This window comes from Acanthochromis polyacanthus, chromosome 18 (assembly GCF_021347895.1).
Source record: "Acanthochromis polyacanthus isolate Apoly-LR-REF ecotype Palm Island chromosome 18, KAUST_Apoly_ChrSc, whole genome shotgun sequence".
NCBI lineage: Eukaryota > Metazoa > Chordata > Actinopteri > Pomacentridae > Acanthochromis > Acanthochromis polyacanthus.
Window position 1 is genome coordinate 16,502,358 of NC_067130.1, and position 13,230 is coordinate 16,515,587.

Sequence of the window (13,230 nt, forward strand, 5' to 3'; positions counted from 1 at the left end):
TAGCTAAATTGGGGCAAATAAATACTTTCATAACACAAACATCACATTTCTTTAAAAAATCTTGTTGTGACTTATACTTGATATTTTTTTTCAAAGTGCAATATCCAAAAGTGTAGACAAATAGAGGGTGAAATGAGCTGAAAAGAGGCCTGATCGTTCTTCAACAGTCTGACAGATAAAAACACAGAAGTGAATTTATGAGAACACGTGTGTTTTTAATGACAAATGTCTTCGTGGACGCGGTACCGCTCCTGACCCACTTCCAGCTACATGTTGGCCTGCTTTGGTTCCGCCCCTCTGCCAGTTGTCAGCCAGTGAAGGGTTAAACTGGGAGTTCGCTGCAGTCTCTCCTTTCTGTCCACGGCATTTAGCGGAAAACATCTGACTCCTGCTCGTTTTCCGAAGCTGTGTTTGATTTGCACTCACTTTGCAGCGGAGTCTCTGAGGCATCACGGGAACAAAAGTCCGTGTTTGTCCGGTAGGATTTCAGCTTTCTAACAGGTAGGTCACTGTGCTGTCCCACTGCATGCTCCATTGTTGCATTAATTAAGGATCTGAAGGAGTGCAGGTAGTCGTTTAGAAGTAGATGTTGCTGAGTTCTCCTATGTAAACCACAATAAAAGTGCAGATGTTTGTGTGAGCGTTTCGTTTTAAGCCTGAACTTCAAATCAACTGTTTTTTCCACATTAAAAGTACTCATGGCTCCAAACGTTGGCAGGTAAAACTTTATTTAACGTTGTTGTTTCCTTTGTGACTCATTTTAATGTCATTTTCTGCCTTTGCTGGGACAAGTTTCTACCTACAAGTTTTTTCTTTTTCTTTCTAACTCCATTCCTCTTGAATCTTGCCTAAGTGTCTGACTTGCCGTGAAATCCTGCACCATCTATCCTCATATACATCTTAGTTTTAGAGCAAACGTATACTCGTCTTGTCTGAAAGTGCTTGCCTGGCCTCTGTGTTCACAGTGGGCCTGTGGTATTTCACCATCTCATTCACTTGCAGACTGAGTCATTCCCTGATTTCCTCCAGATGTGCAGTAGTTTACGTTTCCTGACGGCCCAGGATTGTGACATTTCTGCCCCTGCACTACTGTTATTCTGCTGACAAATATAAATTTACACTTGTGTAGTGCTGTTTTGTGTTGTGACACTGGTGGATGCTGTAAAAAAAAAAAAAAAAAAAAAAAAAAAAGCTGCTGATTTTCCTCCTCATCTGGTTGTCGTAGCCACCATTTGAAATAGTGGTTAAAGTGTAATCCTTTAACTGATATCTGCAGTGAACAGCTGACATCTCACCCTTTTTATTAGATGTTCGTTCAGCTCAGAGGGACTCTGGCACCACAGCAGTTACTGGACAAGAGCAATCATTTGTCACGCTCGTGCAGATGGAGCATCAACGTCTTTCTGCGCTTCATGGTGTTGCAACAAAAACAGCATGTTGCAGGAATTTACATGCCAGCATGCTGGACCAAACATACAAGGCCTTTTTGTGCTTGCCTCCTTCACAGGGAAACTGGTGCTACCAGATAAAGTGAAGTTTTTATTATTTTACAATTGTACAGTAGCTCTGATGATGTAATCCTCATCTCATTAACTCGCACTCGATTTAAAATGTATCGGGCAACTTCCACTTTGAATAAATGTTTATCTCTGTGTTCTGGTGCCGGTCTCTGCTGGCACAAAGCTGGGACACACTCACTGACCTGAGAGCTCACATCTGGTATCTTATCCTGCATAACTCTCATTTCCTTTATGGATCTGATTTATTATCAGCTTTATTGATTTCACTGTAAACAGTCTCTGTGGAGTGAAAACAGTATTTGGACGCAATCAGTCTCAATTTGAATGATTACAGAGTTGAATTTGAATTTTCTTTCTCCTCCTTTGTGGATCATTACAAGTCGATTTTTATGGCTTTGTTAAGTTTAGATTTTACAGGCAGCTTGAACATCAGAGCACTGTGGTTAAATTATCATTTTAAAGACTCAAATTTCCGTTTGCAATTGCTTAGCTGGGCATCACGAGATCTTCTGCTCTGTTAGCGTAAGATTAACTTCAGGTAATTGCTCAACCTTTGCCCATTTCCAACCTTTGGTCTGTCCAACAGCACCCACAGGCTCTTTACAGCGGTGCTCTAGTCAGTGTAGCCTCTGGAGCTGGTCCTAAAGGTATGTCCCTGTAACATAGAGCAAGATTTGAGCTGCTAGTATTTTAATCGTTGTACATAAAAAGAGTATGCATTATTTTAAAATTTACCTGCATTGTTGCTTTATTGTTTGACTTTTAAGTGTCCTAATCTTTATATATTCAAATAAAAGAAGTTTTATACATCAAACATAAATAAGGCGATGTGGGTGAATCTTAAAATCCACTGTGATGCTGTTTGTGTCTCATGTGTTTCCTGCATAGTAGATGTAGAGGTATTCATGACTGTTTTTGGTGGATTAATTGGTGATGTAGTTGTTAAAATGAAGATGCAGTTTACTGGCATGATGCTGTTAAGCCAGAGTGTAGCTCACTGATTCAGGCAGAAACTTTATTGGTCTGACAAATCACATGATGTGGCAGTCGGATTGCAAAATGACTTTTTTTTTTTTTCCACTCAGTCAGTGCAGTTACAGTGATACTCAGTTGTTCCTTCCTTAATTAATAAAACTCTAATTTGGCAGGATTGTAGCAGATTTGCAAAGAGATGACTGTGAGCAGGGCGTTCTTAGTGTTTAGGACTCCGTAAGACACAGCATGCTCAAAGCAGATCTGTGTGTTCTTATGAAGCCATGATGTTTTATTGGTCATATGTCATTATGCTGCTCTCTTGATGGGTGTTTCTGTGCTTGTAAATGTTTACTGTGCATTGTTAAATAATATGATTGCTTATGATGTGCAAAAAAAAATCTTCTCAGCAGCGACTGACAAACCGTTCTCGCAGTGACCAAAGTGTTTTAACTGTTGCACTTTTACAACCCAGTATCTTGTTTGCAGATTTACTAGGGAAGAGTGTCTGTTAACCTCTCATCTTCTTTTCCCTCCCTCAACCACACACTCTGTCCCACTTCACTTTTTCTGCTCCAGGCAAACAACAGGAGAAGCATGTGTGGGTGTTGAGTCATATGCTCGCTTGACCTCACTGCCCCCGAACCCGGAGCTGCCGCCAGCTTTACCTCCGATTGTCCACTTGTCCAGAGAGGCTCACTCCACATCATGTCTGCAGAGGTGGAAAACAGCACTCCAGTAGCTGCCGATCCCGACCTCGCCTCCATGACCACAGGCTCCACCAGCGCTCCCAACTCCCCATCGACGGCCGCATCCAGAGTCCCGTTCAAGAAAGAGAAAAAGAAAGGTAAGCGACGGAGAGGATGTGGCCTCGATACCGTTTGTCAGGACTTGAAATTGACCTTTCATTTAAGATCTGGCACAAATTGTAACTTTGTTGAACTTTATCAACAGTACCAGAGAAGACAGATGAGTACCTGCTGGGCAGGTTCCAAGGGGATGGCGTAAGGTACAAGGCCAAGCTGATCGGCATCGATGATGTCTCAGAGGCACGAGGAGACAAGATGTGCCAGGACTCCATGATGAAACTTAAGGTAGAGCATGGGACCTGAAAGTTTGTCCTGCTGGCACTGATACTCATTTAAAAATATAAAGGTTGTGCCATTTTAAAATTTATTATGAGTAACATTTTTAAAATAGTTGGCGGCTTTCCACTGCAGCAACTTGGGCATGTACAAGGATTTGCAAATGTTTGCAGGAAGGGCCCCATAATGGTCCTTTTGATCATTTCTGTTTCCATTACAACCAAAACAGTACCAAAGACTAGCTACTAGACATAACTCCAGTTTTATTAGCACATAGGAAATAGAACAGTAGACGACTTGTTATGGCCGCCTATATGACAAATTTTAAGTGAGGACTGATTCTTGATGAGGTGTTTGTTGTCCTCTTCAAGTTAAACCAATCACCATTGGTTTTCTCCAAATTCAACCAATTAGTGTGCCACAGCAATTTTTTTTAGGAATGCTCAATAGTACCTTCCCCACAGTAGATACTTTTATTTCCCCAAATAGGACCTACAAGAATGAGTCTTGCAATCTAAACATGCACGCAGGTTCAGGCCACTTTGGAACAGCTTGCTACTTGCTCCAGTGGAAAACGGTTAAAATGTGTTTGTATATGCTGTACACTGCTGCAGCAGAGTAATGTCGTTTTTCATTTTCTTTCTCCCAGGGTATGGCAGTAGCTGCCCGATCCCAAGGCAAGCACAAACAGAGGATCTGGATCAACATTTCTATGTCGGGTATCAAGATCATTGATGAGAGATCGGGAGTGAGTTCTGCTGTTTCCTGCCATTACTGTCAGGCTACAACCTAGAGAATGTCTTTGCGTTGCTAATAGAAATCTTTATCCCTCGTTACTCAGGTGATTGAGCATGAACACGTGGTGAATAAGATCTCCTTCATTGCCAGAGATGTAACAGATAACAGGGCATTTGGATATGTGTGTGGAGCAGAAGGACAGCATCAATTCTTTGCCATAAAGACTGCACAACAGGTAACAGCCATAAGAAAACAGTCATACCCTGTCAAAGATGTACCATAGACTGCATATAAAAGATGGCTAAAGCCCCATGATGTCATTTATTGGTTTCTGAACGAGCATTTTAAAGCTTAAAGTCAGACATTTGGCCATTTTGGATTTTTAAACCAGATGACATAAACAAGTGATGGATCTGGCTGGAGAACTACACTACACAATGCACACCAATATAGTAGGCACCTGTCAATCACAAGGAAGCCCCGCCCTGAAGCATAACCTGCTTTATCATCTATTTTTCTCTAAATGGGACCATAATTTACAAATTGATCATCATGCTATATTTAAAAAGTCTTAAAACTAGTGATAAAGACCATAAACTCAGTAGAAAAACTTTTACTGAGGTAACAAATCGGAGAAGTAGGATCACTTTCTCGTAAACTTCTGCACAATCAGACCATTTCGAGCCAGAGGAATCGCCCCCTGCTGGCTGTTAGAAAGAATACAGGTTTAACACTTCTGCATTAGCTTTACTTCTCAGACCCACAGACTATACTTGTCTTTTATTTACATTTGATGAGACATGCATAACAGGGAAAATCAAATACTGCACAGACATCAAAGACAGACAGACAACAATGAAAATGTCTTTCTGTCGCCACACAGGCTGAGCCCCTGGTCGTCGATCTGAAAGACCTCTTCCAGGTCATCTTCAACATGAGGAAGAAAGAAACAGAGGCCCCGCAGAAGGTAACTGACTCAGAAGCTTTTGACTTGGAAAAAGTTTTTTTTTTCTTTGCTCCAAAGCTGGGCAGTGACAACATTTTCTTTCTGAAAGAAAAGCATTTGGCGTGGTCATGTGGGAGCTCTGACAGGGTACATACTGTACGCACCTCCCAAGTGTCAACACTGCCTCTCTGTGTTCTCTCAGTGAATCACATCCTCACACATTCCATTGAAATGACACATTCTTCACTAAATTAAGAAAATAAGTATAATCATTAACAATCTAGCTCTGTTTACAGGGGGAAAATGGCAGCACAGTAGTTGAGGTAAGTAGTTTGAAGGTCTTGTTCGTTTTAAATCTAGTCTCTGTAGCTTTTTCTCCAACCTTCTGCTTTTCTTTTTTTTTTAATCTTTAGAATGGAAATGATGCCGTCCTGAGTACGGCGAGTGGAGCAAAAGCTGCCCAAGTAAGAATTTAGACTCTGCTTAACAGTGAATGAATTATTACAGATTTTTAGAAGCTGGATAAATACAGTATGTTTCTGTTTCTTTTTGAAATCCAGCCAGTGGAGCAGCTTGACCTTTTTGGAGACATGTCGACCCCTCCAGACATCCGGGCTCCAAATGTAAGTGTAATGCCAAAGCGGGCACTTATTCTGGGCATTGCCCTGGGATTATTCTTCAAGTGTAGCAAGATATTTACAGTATTTTACTTACTGTGTCCTTTTTCTTTATACCTACCATCTGCTCCTCATTCACTAAGTTTCTTTTTAAAACCAGAACATAATTTGTAGCAGTACCTTTTGGAAAAAATCTGCAAAAAAATGTGTTTCTTAGGCTTGATTTAGCATATTTGTGAGAAAAATGGCTCAGCTGAATAATCATAGCAGCTTCCAGATCATTCCATGTTTGTGTGTGTATGAGCTCAATTCTGAAAAGACTGCAGTTTTGTGTTTAATCATCATCAGATTTCATACCATTTTAGGCTCAAAAGAATCTTTTAAGAATTGAGTTTATGCTTTATGTTTGCCAATCTCATTGTTATTCATCAAAACTTTAAAGCTGCTACAAGTAGAATTTGTTGACCCCTGTGGTTGTAATTTCTGGTAATCTTTTACTGAAACATCTCATTAGCTTGAGTTTCAGGTCAAGTAGCAAGTGCTGACTTTAGCGTGTTTGTGACAGTCTTGCTGCTCTTCAAAGCAAGTTGGGATTTAGTAACAACGTAATATTCTAAGTTGGAAACTGGACTCTGGACTGTGATTTACCATCAAGTTTAATATGACACTGTGATTTTGACGTAAATATTCTACCAGTAGCAGCTTTGAAATGTCTTTTCACACCATGTGATTCATTGTTCATTTTGTTAACACTTGTTTATCTTCTTCTGCAGAATTGATTCATAACTCTTCTTCTCTCTCTCACTGTCCCTCTCATGTTAACCAGGACTCTAATGATATTCTCTTGCTGGACTTTTCTGATGAACTTGACAGCAATCAGAATTGCATAAAGGGAAACCCCCTTGTTAATTCCTGTGCCCCTGACTATAGGGCATCTCCCCACACAGAGAATCCCTTTTCCTCAACTTTTGGCTACTTCCCAGCCCCAGACAGTGACCCTTTCAGAGATGACCCCCTTTCTAAACCACCCGCTCGGCTGGCACCCGATAATGCACAGATCTCCCTCACCAACCACCTCAACAGCACAACTGGCAGCACTAGTAAGACAATTATTAACGGTGGTTTGAATGGAGACTCCGAACCTCTCAGTCAGCAGATAAATGGGTTATCCAGTAAGACCATGATCCTCGCGCTCAGTAATGGACAGTGGCCACTAGGGGGCAAAATAACTCAGGGCAGCACGATTACCATGATGGACGGAAATGAATCTGGACTAGTTCTCTCAACCAAAAACCCATTTTTTGACTCCTCTTTGAAAACTTCCCCTGTCTCGAACGGCACAAGTCATCGCCCAGAACCCCCAGTGACTCATAGCAAGGATTCAGTTCTCATAAACCCGCCTCCACAGAACTCTAAGTCGGGACGAGGTCGAAGGAGTGCAAAGGTGACGTTGCATAGTCAGCTGAATCACAGTACAATTGCATGTGTTGTGCATAAAGATGGGTTTGCTACACAGTTGGAGCTAACCTCTCCCTTTCTGAGCCTTTAAGTTATGCACTGGTGTCTGACAGGATATGCTGGAGAATGCACTGGGTTTAGATCAAATGCAAGGCCTGTAATTTAGACCTGCGGTTTAAGTCTTATTTAGATCTGCTCTGTCTTTGTGCATGCACAGGTGGTCACATGCTTCTCTAACTGGCTTGAGTAAATTACATTTTGACTGCGCTGCTGAACAATCAACTACCTTTTGTCCTCTCTGTTCTTAATCTATTTTTCTAACACTCATGCTTCAGTGACAAAAGCACTGGTAAGTGACCAAGCATGCATATGCATCGAGTTTCAGGTAAACAGTATTTATTTCTAACGTATGTAATTGTTATATATAGTCGTTTATTTGTTCGTTTGGTTGAACCCTTACAGTGTATGAATTATGTATATATGGTGCGATATTATTTACTGTTTTTCTTTTATTCGTCATGAATAGGCCTCATCAAGTGACCTGTTTGGAGAAGAGCTGTTTGCTGCTCCCAGTCAGTCTGAAGGGTCATCTGCTTCGGCTGACCTTTTCAACAGTACACCCACAAACTCTTCCTCCATAGCCGCTCTGGGTAATACACAAGAGTTGCACTTCATCTAAATGTGTTTTAAGGCTTTTTGTTTTCTTCCTTTATAAATGTAAATGTATTTTTTTGTTCATATTCAGGGAATCTTCAGTTAGGTCTGCCAGCTACCACAAGTATCCCCACTGCAACCATGTGGGGACCCACCCCCGCTGCACCCAACATGTTCTCCATGCCAGGGGTGACAGTTCCAGGCCCCAGGCCGGCCTACCCTCAGCCATCAGCCTTTGGTGGTCTACCCATACCACCGACAGCTTGGGGCCATCCGATGCAGCCGCCATTTAGCCCCCCACCTCTCTCTCCGCCCCACCTCGCTTGGAGTCAGCCCCCCGTGACCAATCCCTTCCAACCTGGTGCCTTCCCAGGAATGGGTGACCAGCAGGGTCCTTCACGCCCTCCTCCAAGACCACCTGCCAAGGAGGCGCCTCCAAAAGTAGAGAACAGTGCCTTCACAGCTTTGGATCCTCTCGGAGATAAAGAGAAGAAGACTGGAAAGGACATGTTCAAGGACTTCCAGCTTGCCAAACCACCCGCCATCCCAGCAAGGAAAGGGGAGCTCGTGTCCGGCTCTGCTCCAGCCTCCGGCAGCAAAGAGGCCGGGGCTTTCGATCAGTACTTTTCCAGTAAAGTGGGCGTGGCTCAGGATTCTGCAGATCATGATGACTTCGATATCAAACAAATGTCACTTGCTAATGGTAACCTAGCTGCAGCATTGTCTTTATTCAGAGTTGTACAAAGTAGTGTATGACCATGAGACTGATGGTGCCCCGTGTTGTTTTGTGCCTGTTTAGATGTTCCTAAAGCAGCTCCTGCTCCAGCCGCTGCTCCAGCTCCAAACTTTAACGCCGGCCTCCTTGACGCTGCATTCTCTTCTGCTCCCGTCTCAAACAACTCGGCACCATCCCAGGGACAAGGCCTCAATCAGGACATGTTTGATCAAGCATTTGGAGCACCAGATTCCAGTCCATTTGGAGTTCCACCTGTAGCTATGGTACAGACATTTTCTCACACATTTTGCCATAATACCACATGACCCTATTTAATTGAATTTTTCCTCGATCTTTTGGCAGAATGCTTCTGTTGGTCAGAGCTCTGGTTCAACAGGTGCTTTTGGGGATGCGTTTGGAAATCCCTTTGCTTGACTACAACCTTGTTCATAAGTGAGTATGTGTTCATGTTGCTTCATTCATTACCTTGCTTCACCACTTTAGGGTAAAGACTGTAATGACGGACAGTTTTTCTCTTGTGCCCTCACAGTTGAAATGGAGTGAAAAGAAGATCTTCACATCAAATAACACCTTTGGGATGAGCTGCTCTGTGCAAGACAATCTGAATGATGAACTTTTCTAACTCTTGTCCCTGACCCACCCGTTTTTTTTTTAACACCCTCACCTCTCATGATGTTTTTTTTTTTGTCTTTCCAATCAGTAGTTCTCTTATTCCTGACGACCACTGATCCAAGAAGTAAATGTTATGTCGTGATCTGCTGAAGAAAGAAATGTGCTGTGTGAGAGAAGACATGTCCAAAAGAGGTTCACTGCTGATGCTGTCTTTGTTAAAGAAATAAAATAAATCAATCATAACCCTGCAAGTTGTTGACAGTCAGTCTCTGCCGTTTCAGCCTGTGTCTGGTCAGCATCTGTTCATTTTCATTAGGTCTTTCTTTAGCTGGATTAATTGTAATATGTCTATTAAAATGATTACTTGAGTCTTTATTCCAAACATCTTCTGTAAACAGAGCTTACCTACTTAAGCCCTGAAGCTTTCTTTTTCCACATTACTGTCTGTCACTGTCAAATTATAGTCTCTGTAATAATAACATACAGATATCATGTAATGATTAGCATTCGAGATTCTGAATGTAGCGGTCTTAGCTCGGATCTAGAGGCTGTGATTATCCCGAACAACTTGTATTCACTTTTCTGTACAGTTTTTGAAAGTAGCTTCCAGAGAGATATGAACTCAAACATGTTCAGAGTCTGAAATGTTGACCATTACATAGAAGCGCCATATGGGAAAAGATGACAGTTGTGCAACAGTTTCAAGCGAGCTACACAAACCAGGCAGACCTAGAAAATGTTGCATTAACAAAGGGTTCATTGAGATTTCCTTTAACAGCAAATGAACAGTTTCATCATCCTGACCATATAGCAGGGATGTCAAACTCATTCCACAAAGGGCTGGTGTGGCTGCAGGTTTTTGTTCCAACTAAGCAGCATCACACTAGACCTGACTCATTTAATCAACCAATCTCAGTCTCCAGACAGGTGATTGGTCAGACTGTGTGCTCTAGGCTACAGCATTTAGTTCCAACAGATCTACAGCACACAGTCTGACCAATCACCTGTCTGGAGACTGAGATTGGTTGATTAAATGAGTCACGTCTGGTGTGATGCTGCTTAGCTGGAACAAAAACCTGCAACCACACCGGCCCTTTGTGGAATGAGTTTGACATCCCTGCCATAAAGCAAAAGTTCAAAAAATTTGTCATTAAAAATGTCTTTTTCACTGAATTTACCATCCAGTTACTCGCTTTTAGCTACTGAGTTCACAGGCTGTATAATATACGTTTTAGAAACGTACTCAGTTGTTCACAACAGGGGTTCTATGGTGTAATGGTTAGCACTCTGGACTTTGAATCCAGTGATCCGAGTTCAAATCTCGGTAGAACCTGCCTAGTTAACTCTTACAGTTACATCAGTGTTCTGCTGCTTTGGGGAAAATCCATCTGTCATATCACAGAATAACTATCTTCTGTATATCCCTGCCACACAGTGGTGGGACAGTGTCATGACTTTACCATAATGTTAACACTATTCTGAACACCACTCAAAACCATGTATCTTTTTCCTGTTTCTCAGGTATGAAAGTGGATCAAATGTAAGAATCTGCCAAAGAACTCTGCATGTAGCCCATGAATTTGTGCTGTTCACTGTTTTTCCTACCAAAGAACTGTCAGAATTCAGACTGGGACTAATTATTTCTGAGAAATTTGTTGCTATCCTCATTTGATTTCATTTTAACTCTCCAGTAACATTAATCTTAAACTCTAAATAATGTTATTTCTACTTTTCTTCCTTCCATTCTTCATTACAAATAATGTCAAAACACAATTCAAGTTAAGGACTTGGGATTTTAAGGCTGTCCTGACAAAACAACTTAGATTTTAATGAAATGCTTCTAAGTGGACACATTATTCAGAATCAGAATCAGAAATACTTTGTTGATCCCCGAGGGGAAATTGCTTATGTTACAGGTTCTCCCATTCAAAGTCAGAAATATAAACATATTATATAGATACATATAAGGAGAAATATATAACCTAAAAATATAAACATAAGTAGAAAAATATGTCCTAAAAATATATACATAAGTAGAAACAGTATAAATGTAGAATGTGCTTTACCTAAGAAACAAAGTGTAAGTATATAGTGTAATAACTAGTCTGTTGTTGCACAGAGGTAATAAATAGCATGTACCAAGTTATTGCACATTAATGAGTGTTAGCTCAAGAGATTAACTGAGAAATTATTTAACTGCTTGCAATGAAAGATAATAAGTCCAGTCTGTTGACTCAGAGAGTCTGACCCTCTGAGTGAGGAGTCATCCAGTTTGATGGCCACAAGCAGGAGTGATTTCCTGGTGCTCTGTGGTGCATCCAGGTTGGATGAGTCTATGGCTGAATGAGCAGCTGTGACTGACCGGCATGTCGTAAAGTGGCTGAGAGACATTGTCCAAGGTGATGCAACTTAGACAGCATCCTCCTCTCAGACACCGCTGTCAAAGAGTCCAGCTCTACCCCCAAAATGTCACTCATCGTATTATTATAGCTTTCCTTATGATAAAAGCAACATATGGATGGTAAAAGCTAGAAATAATATCAGACCAGCAGACTGCTTATAATTTTCATTTAGGCTCATTTGAAACAGTTTTTGTTTTTTCTCATTTGGGAATCTTCCCTTGTATCGATTTTTTCTGCTGCTTTTAGGCTACAAACACTGTCATAATGTCTTCACTGATATATTCCATTTAATCATTCTTTCTTATTTTCGCTGTTTTAATAGCAGTGTTTTAAAACTGCTTCTGTTTACATGACGGATCTCTCAGTCGCTTCAAGAGTGGCCCAATGAAGGTGTGTCCCACTTTCTTCATGTCCGTAAACGCAGCATGCCGAGTAGACTGTTCTTCCACCTACCACCTGTCTACAAGGTGCTAGAGGCGACATGAACTGTGGACAGGTGGACACTCAGACACAGGGTTAATCAAGAATGGCGACCATACTAAACATTCTCCCTGTGAGTGATTTATGTTCTAATCCTCGAAAAATCTGACAGCGAAGTGCGCTGTCAAGTGGTTCCATGGTGTAATGGTTAGCACTCTGGACTCTGAATCCAGCGATCCGAGTTCAAATCTCGGTGGGACCTGATTTTGGTAGAAAACAGACCAAACGCCGTTTCTCTCAAAGTCACTATCCTGATACTAGTTGACAAAAATATGGTTCCGTGTTTACCGGAAGACGAGTAGCAATCTGCCCAAGCAGCATAAAATGTGCATGTCCTGACAATCGCAAAAAATACATTGAGCAATCGAAAGAGCATTTAAAATTCAACATGGTTCAAATCATTAATAGCAATTTTAACATTACTTTAAAGGTTTAAATAATATTGGTGCTAAGACCCTGCAGTGTTATTTATGGAGTGATTTTACCTGAATAATTGCATATGAGAGATTGAAACCCGACAAAATGTACACAAAATACTACTTTACTTGACAATAATACATAACATGGCTGAAACATTCCAGTGTTATTAAGTATGGAGATTACCTTTAACTGATGGACTAATATAGCTAACACCCTTTAGTTGTGTAAGTTATGAAGCTAAAGTAAGTAATCAAGGAATAAGGTAAAGACTTTACAGCATAGATTTGTAATTGTAGAGAATAACCTGACTTATTTTGAACTGGAGTTCACAAAAATACACGCGAAAAAAAACAATAAATGCAAAGATTCCCTGGATCTCCTTTGCTTGTTTATCTATTTTTGATTTATGCATATAATTATGTGTTTTTTTTCTTCCATTTTACATAATTTGAATTTTTCCAAGACCATCATATCTTACATTTCTTTAAAATGATACATGTGGCAGGCAATTACGATTGGAATATAGCCACTAGTAAATCTGGAGACTACCTCTGTTTCAAGACAATACCTTGAGTAAACACGGCCAATAT

The 13,230-nt window shown here is 41.0% G+C and overlaps 1 protein-coding gene and 2 non-coding genes across 5 annotated transcripts; all 3 read left to right on the forward strand.

Annotated features, from left to right (window-relative positions):
• Positions 1–323: 323 nt before the first annotated feature.
• Positions 324–9,589, forward strand: dab2 (DAB adaptor protein 2). 3 transcript variants are annotated; one of them, XM_022191589.2, is made up of 15 exons: positions 331–501; positions 3,072–3,339; positions 3,447–3,586; positions 4,227–4,325; positions 4,419–4,550; positions 5,199–5,282; positions 5,558–5,584; positions 5,675–5,725; positions 5,822–5,884; positions 6,705–7,322; positions 7,863–7,986; positions 8,082–8,693; positions 8,790–8,989; positions 9,069–9,158; positions 9,256–9,589. In XM_022191589.2, the coding sequence occupies exons 2-14, from the start codon at positions 3,201–3,203 to the stop codon at positions 9,138–9,140; spliced, it is 2,361 nt and encodes a 786-aa protein (XP_022047281.2). In that variant the 5' UTR covers positions 331–501; positions 3,072–3,200; the 3' UTR covers positions 9,141–9,158; positions 9,256–9,589. The 3 variants fall into 3 exon arrangements, 2 of the variants coding, with proteins under 2 accessions (XP_022047281.2, XP_022047282.2); XM_022191590.2 differs by lacking the exon at positions 6,705–7,322 and having other exon boundaries at positions 333–501; XR_007937662.1 differs by lacking the exons at positions 8,082–8,693; positions 8,790–8,989; positions 9,069–9,158; positions 9,256–9,589 and having other exon boundaries at positions 324–501; positions 6,705–7,685.
• Positions 9,590–10,599: 1,010 nt separating this feature from the next.
• Positions 10,600–10,671, forward strand: trnaq-uug (transfer RNA glutamine (anticodon UUG)). The gene has a single exon. It is a non-coding gene; the product is annotated as a tRNA-Gln (tRNA).
• Positions 10,672–12,350: 1,679 nt separating this feature from the next.
• trnaq-cug (transfer RNA glutamine (anticodon CUG)) lies at positions 12,351–12,422 on the forward strand. The gene has a single exon. It is a non-coding gene; the product is annotated as a tRNA-Gln (tRNA).
• The last annotated feature ends 808 nt before the right edge of the window (positions 12,423–13,230 follow it).

What these genes read in the sequence shown, in the direction of transcription:
- dab2 (XM_022191589.2), top strand. Translation starts at nt 3,201, where the DNA reads ATGTCTGCAGAGGTGGAAAACAGCACTCCAGTAGCTGCCGATCCCGAC. An exon ending in CAAGAAAGAGAAAAAGAAAG is followed by an intron (nt 3,340 to 3,446) that starts GTAAGCGACGGA and finishes CTTTATCAACAG; the next exon opens with TACCAGAGAAGACAGATGAG. An exon ending in CAGACATCCGGGCTCCAAAT is followed by an intron (nt 5,885 to 6,704) that starts GTAAGTGTAATG and finishes CATGTTAACCAG; the next exon opens with GACTCTAATGATATTCTCTT.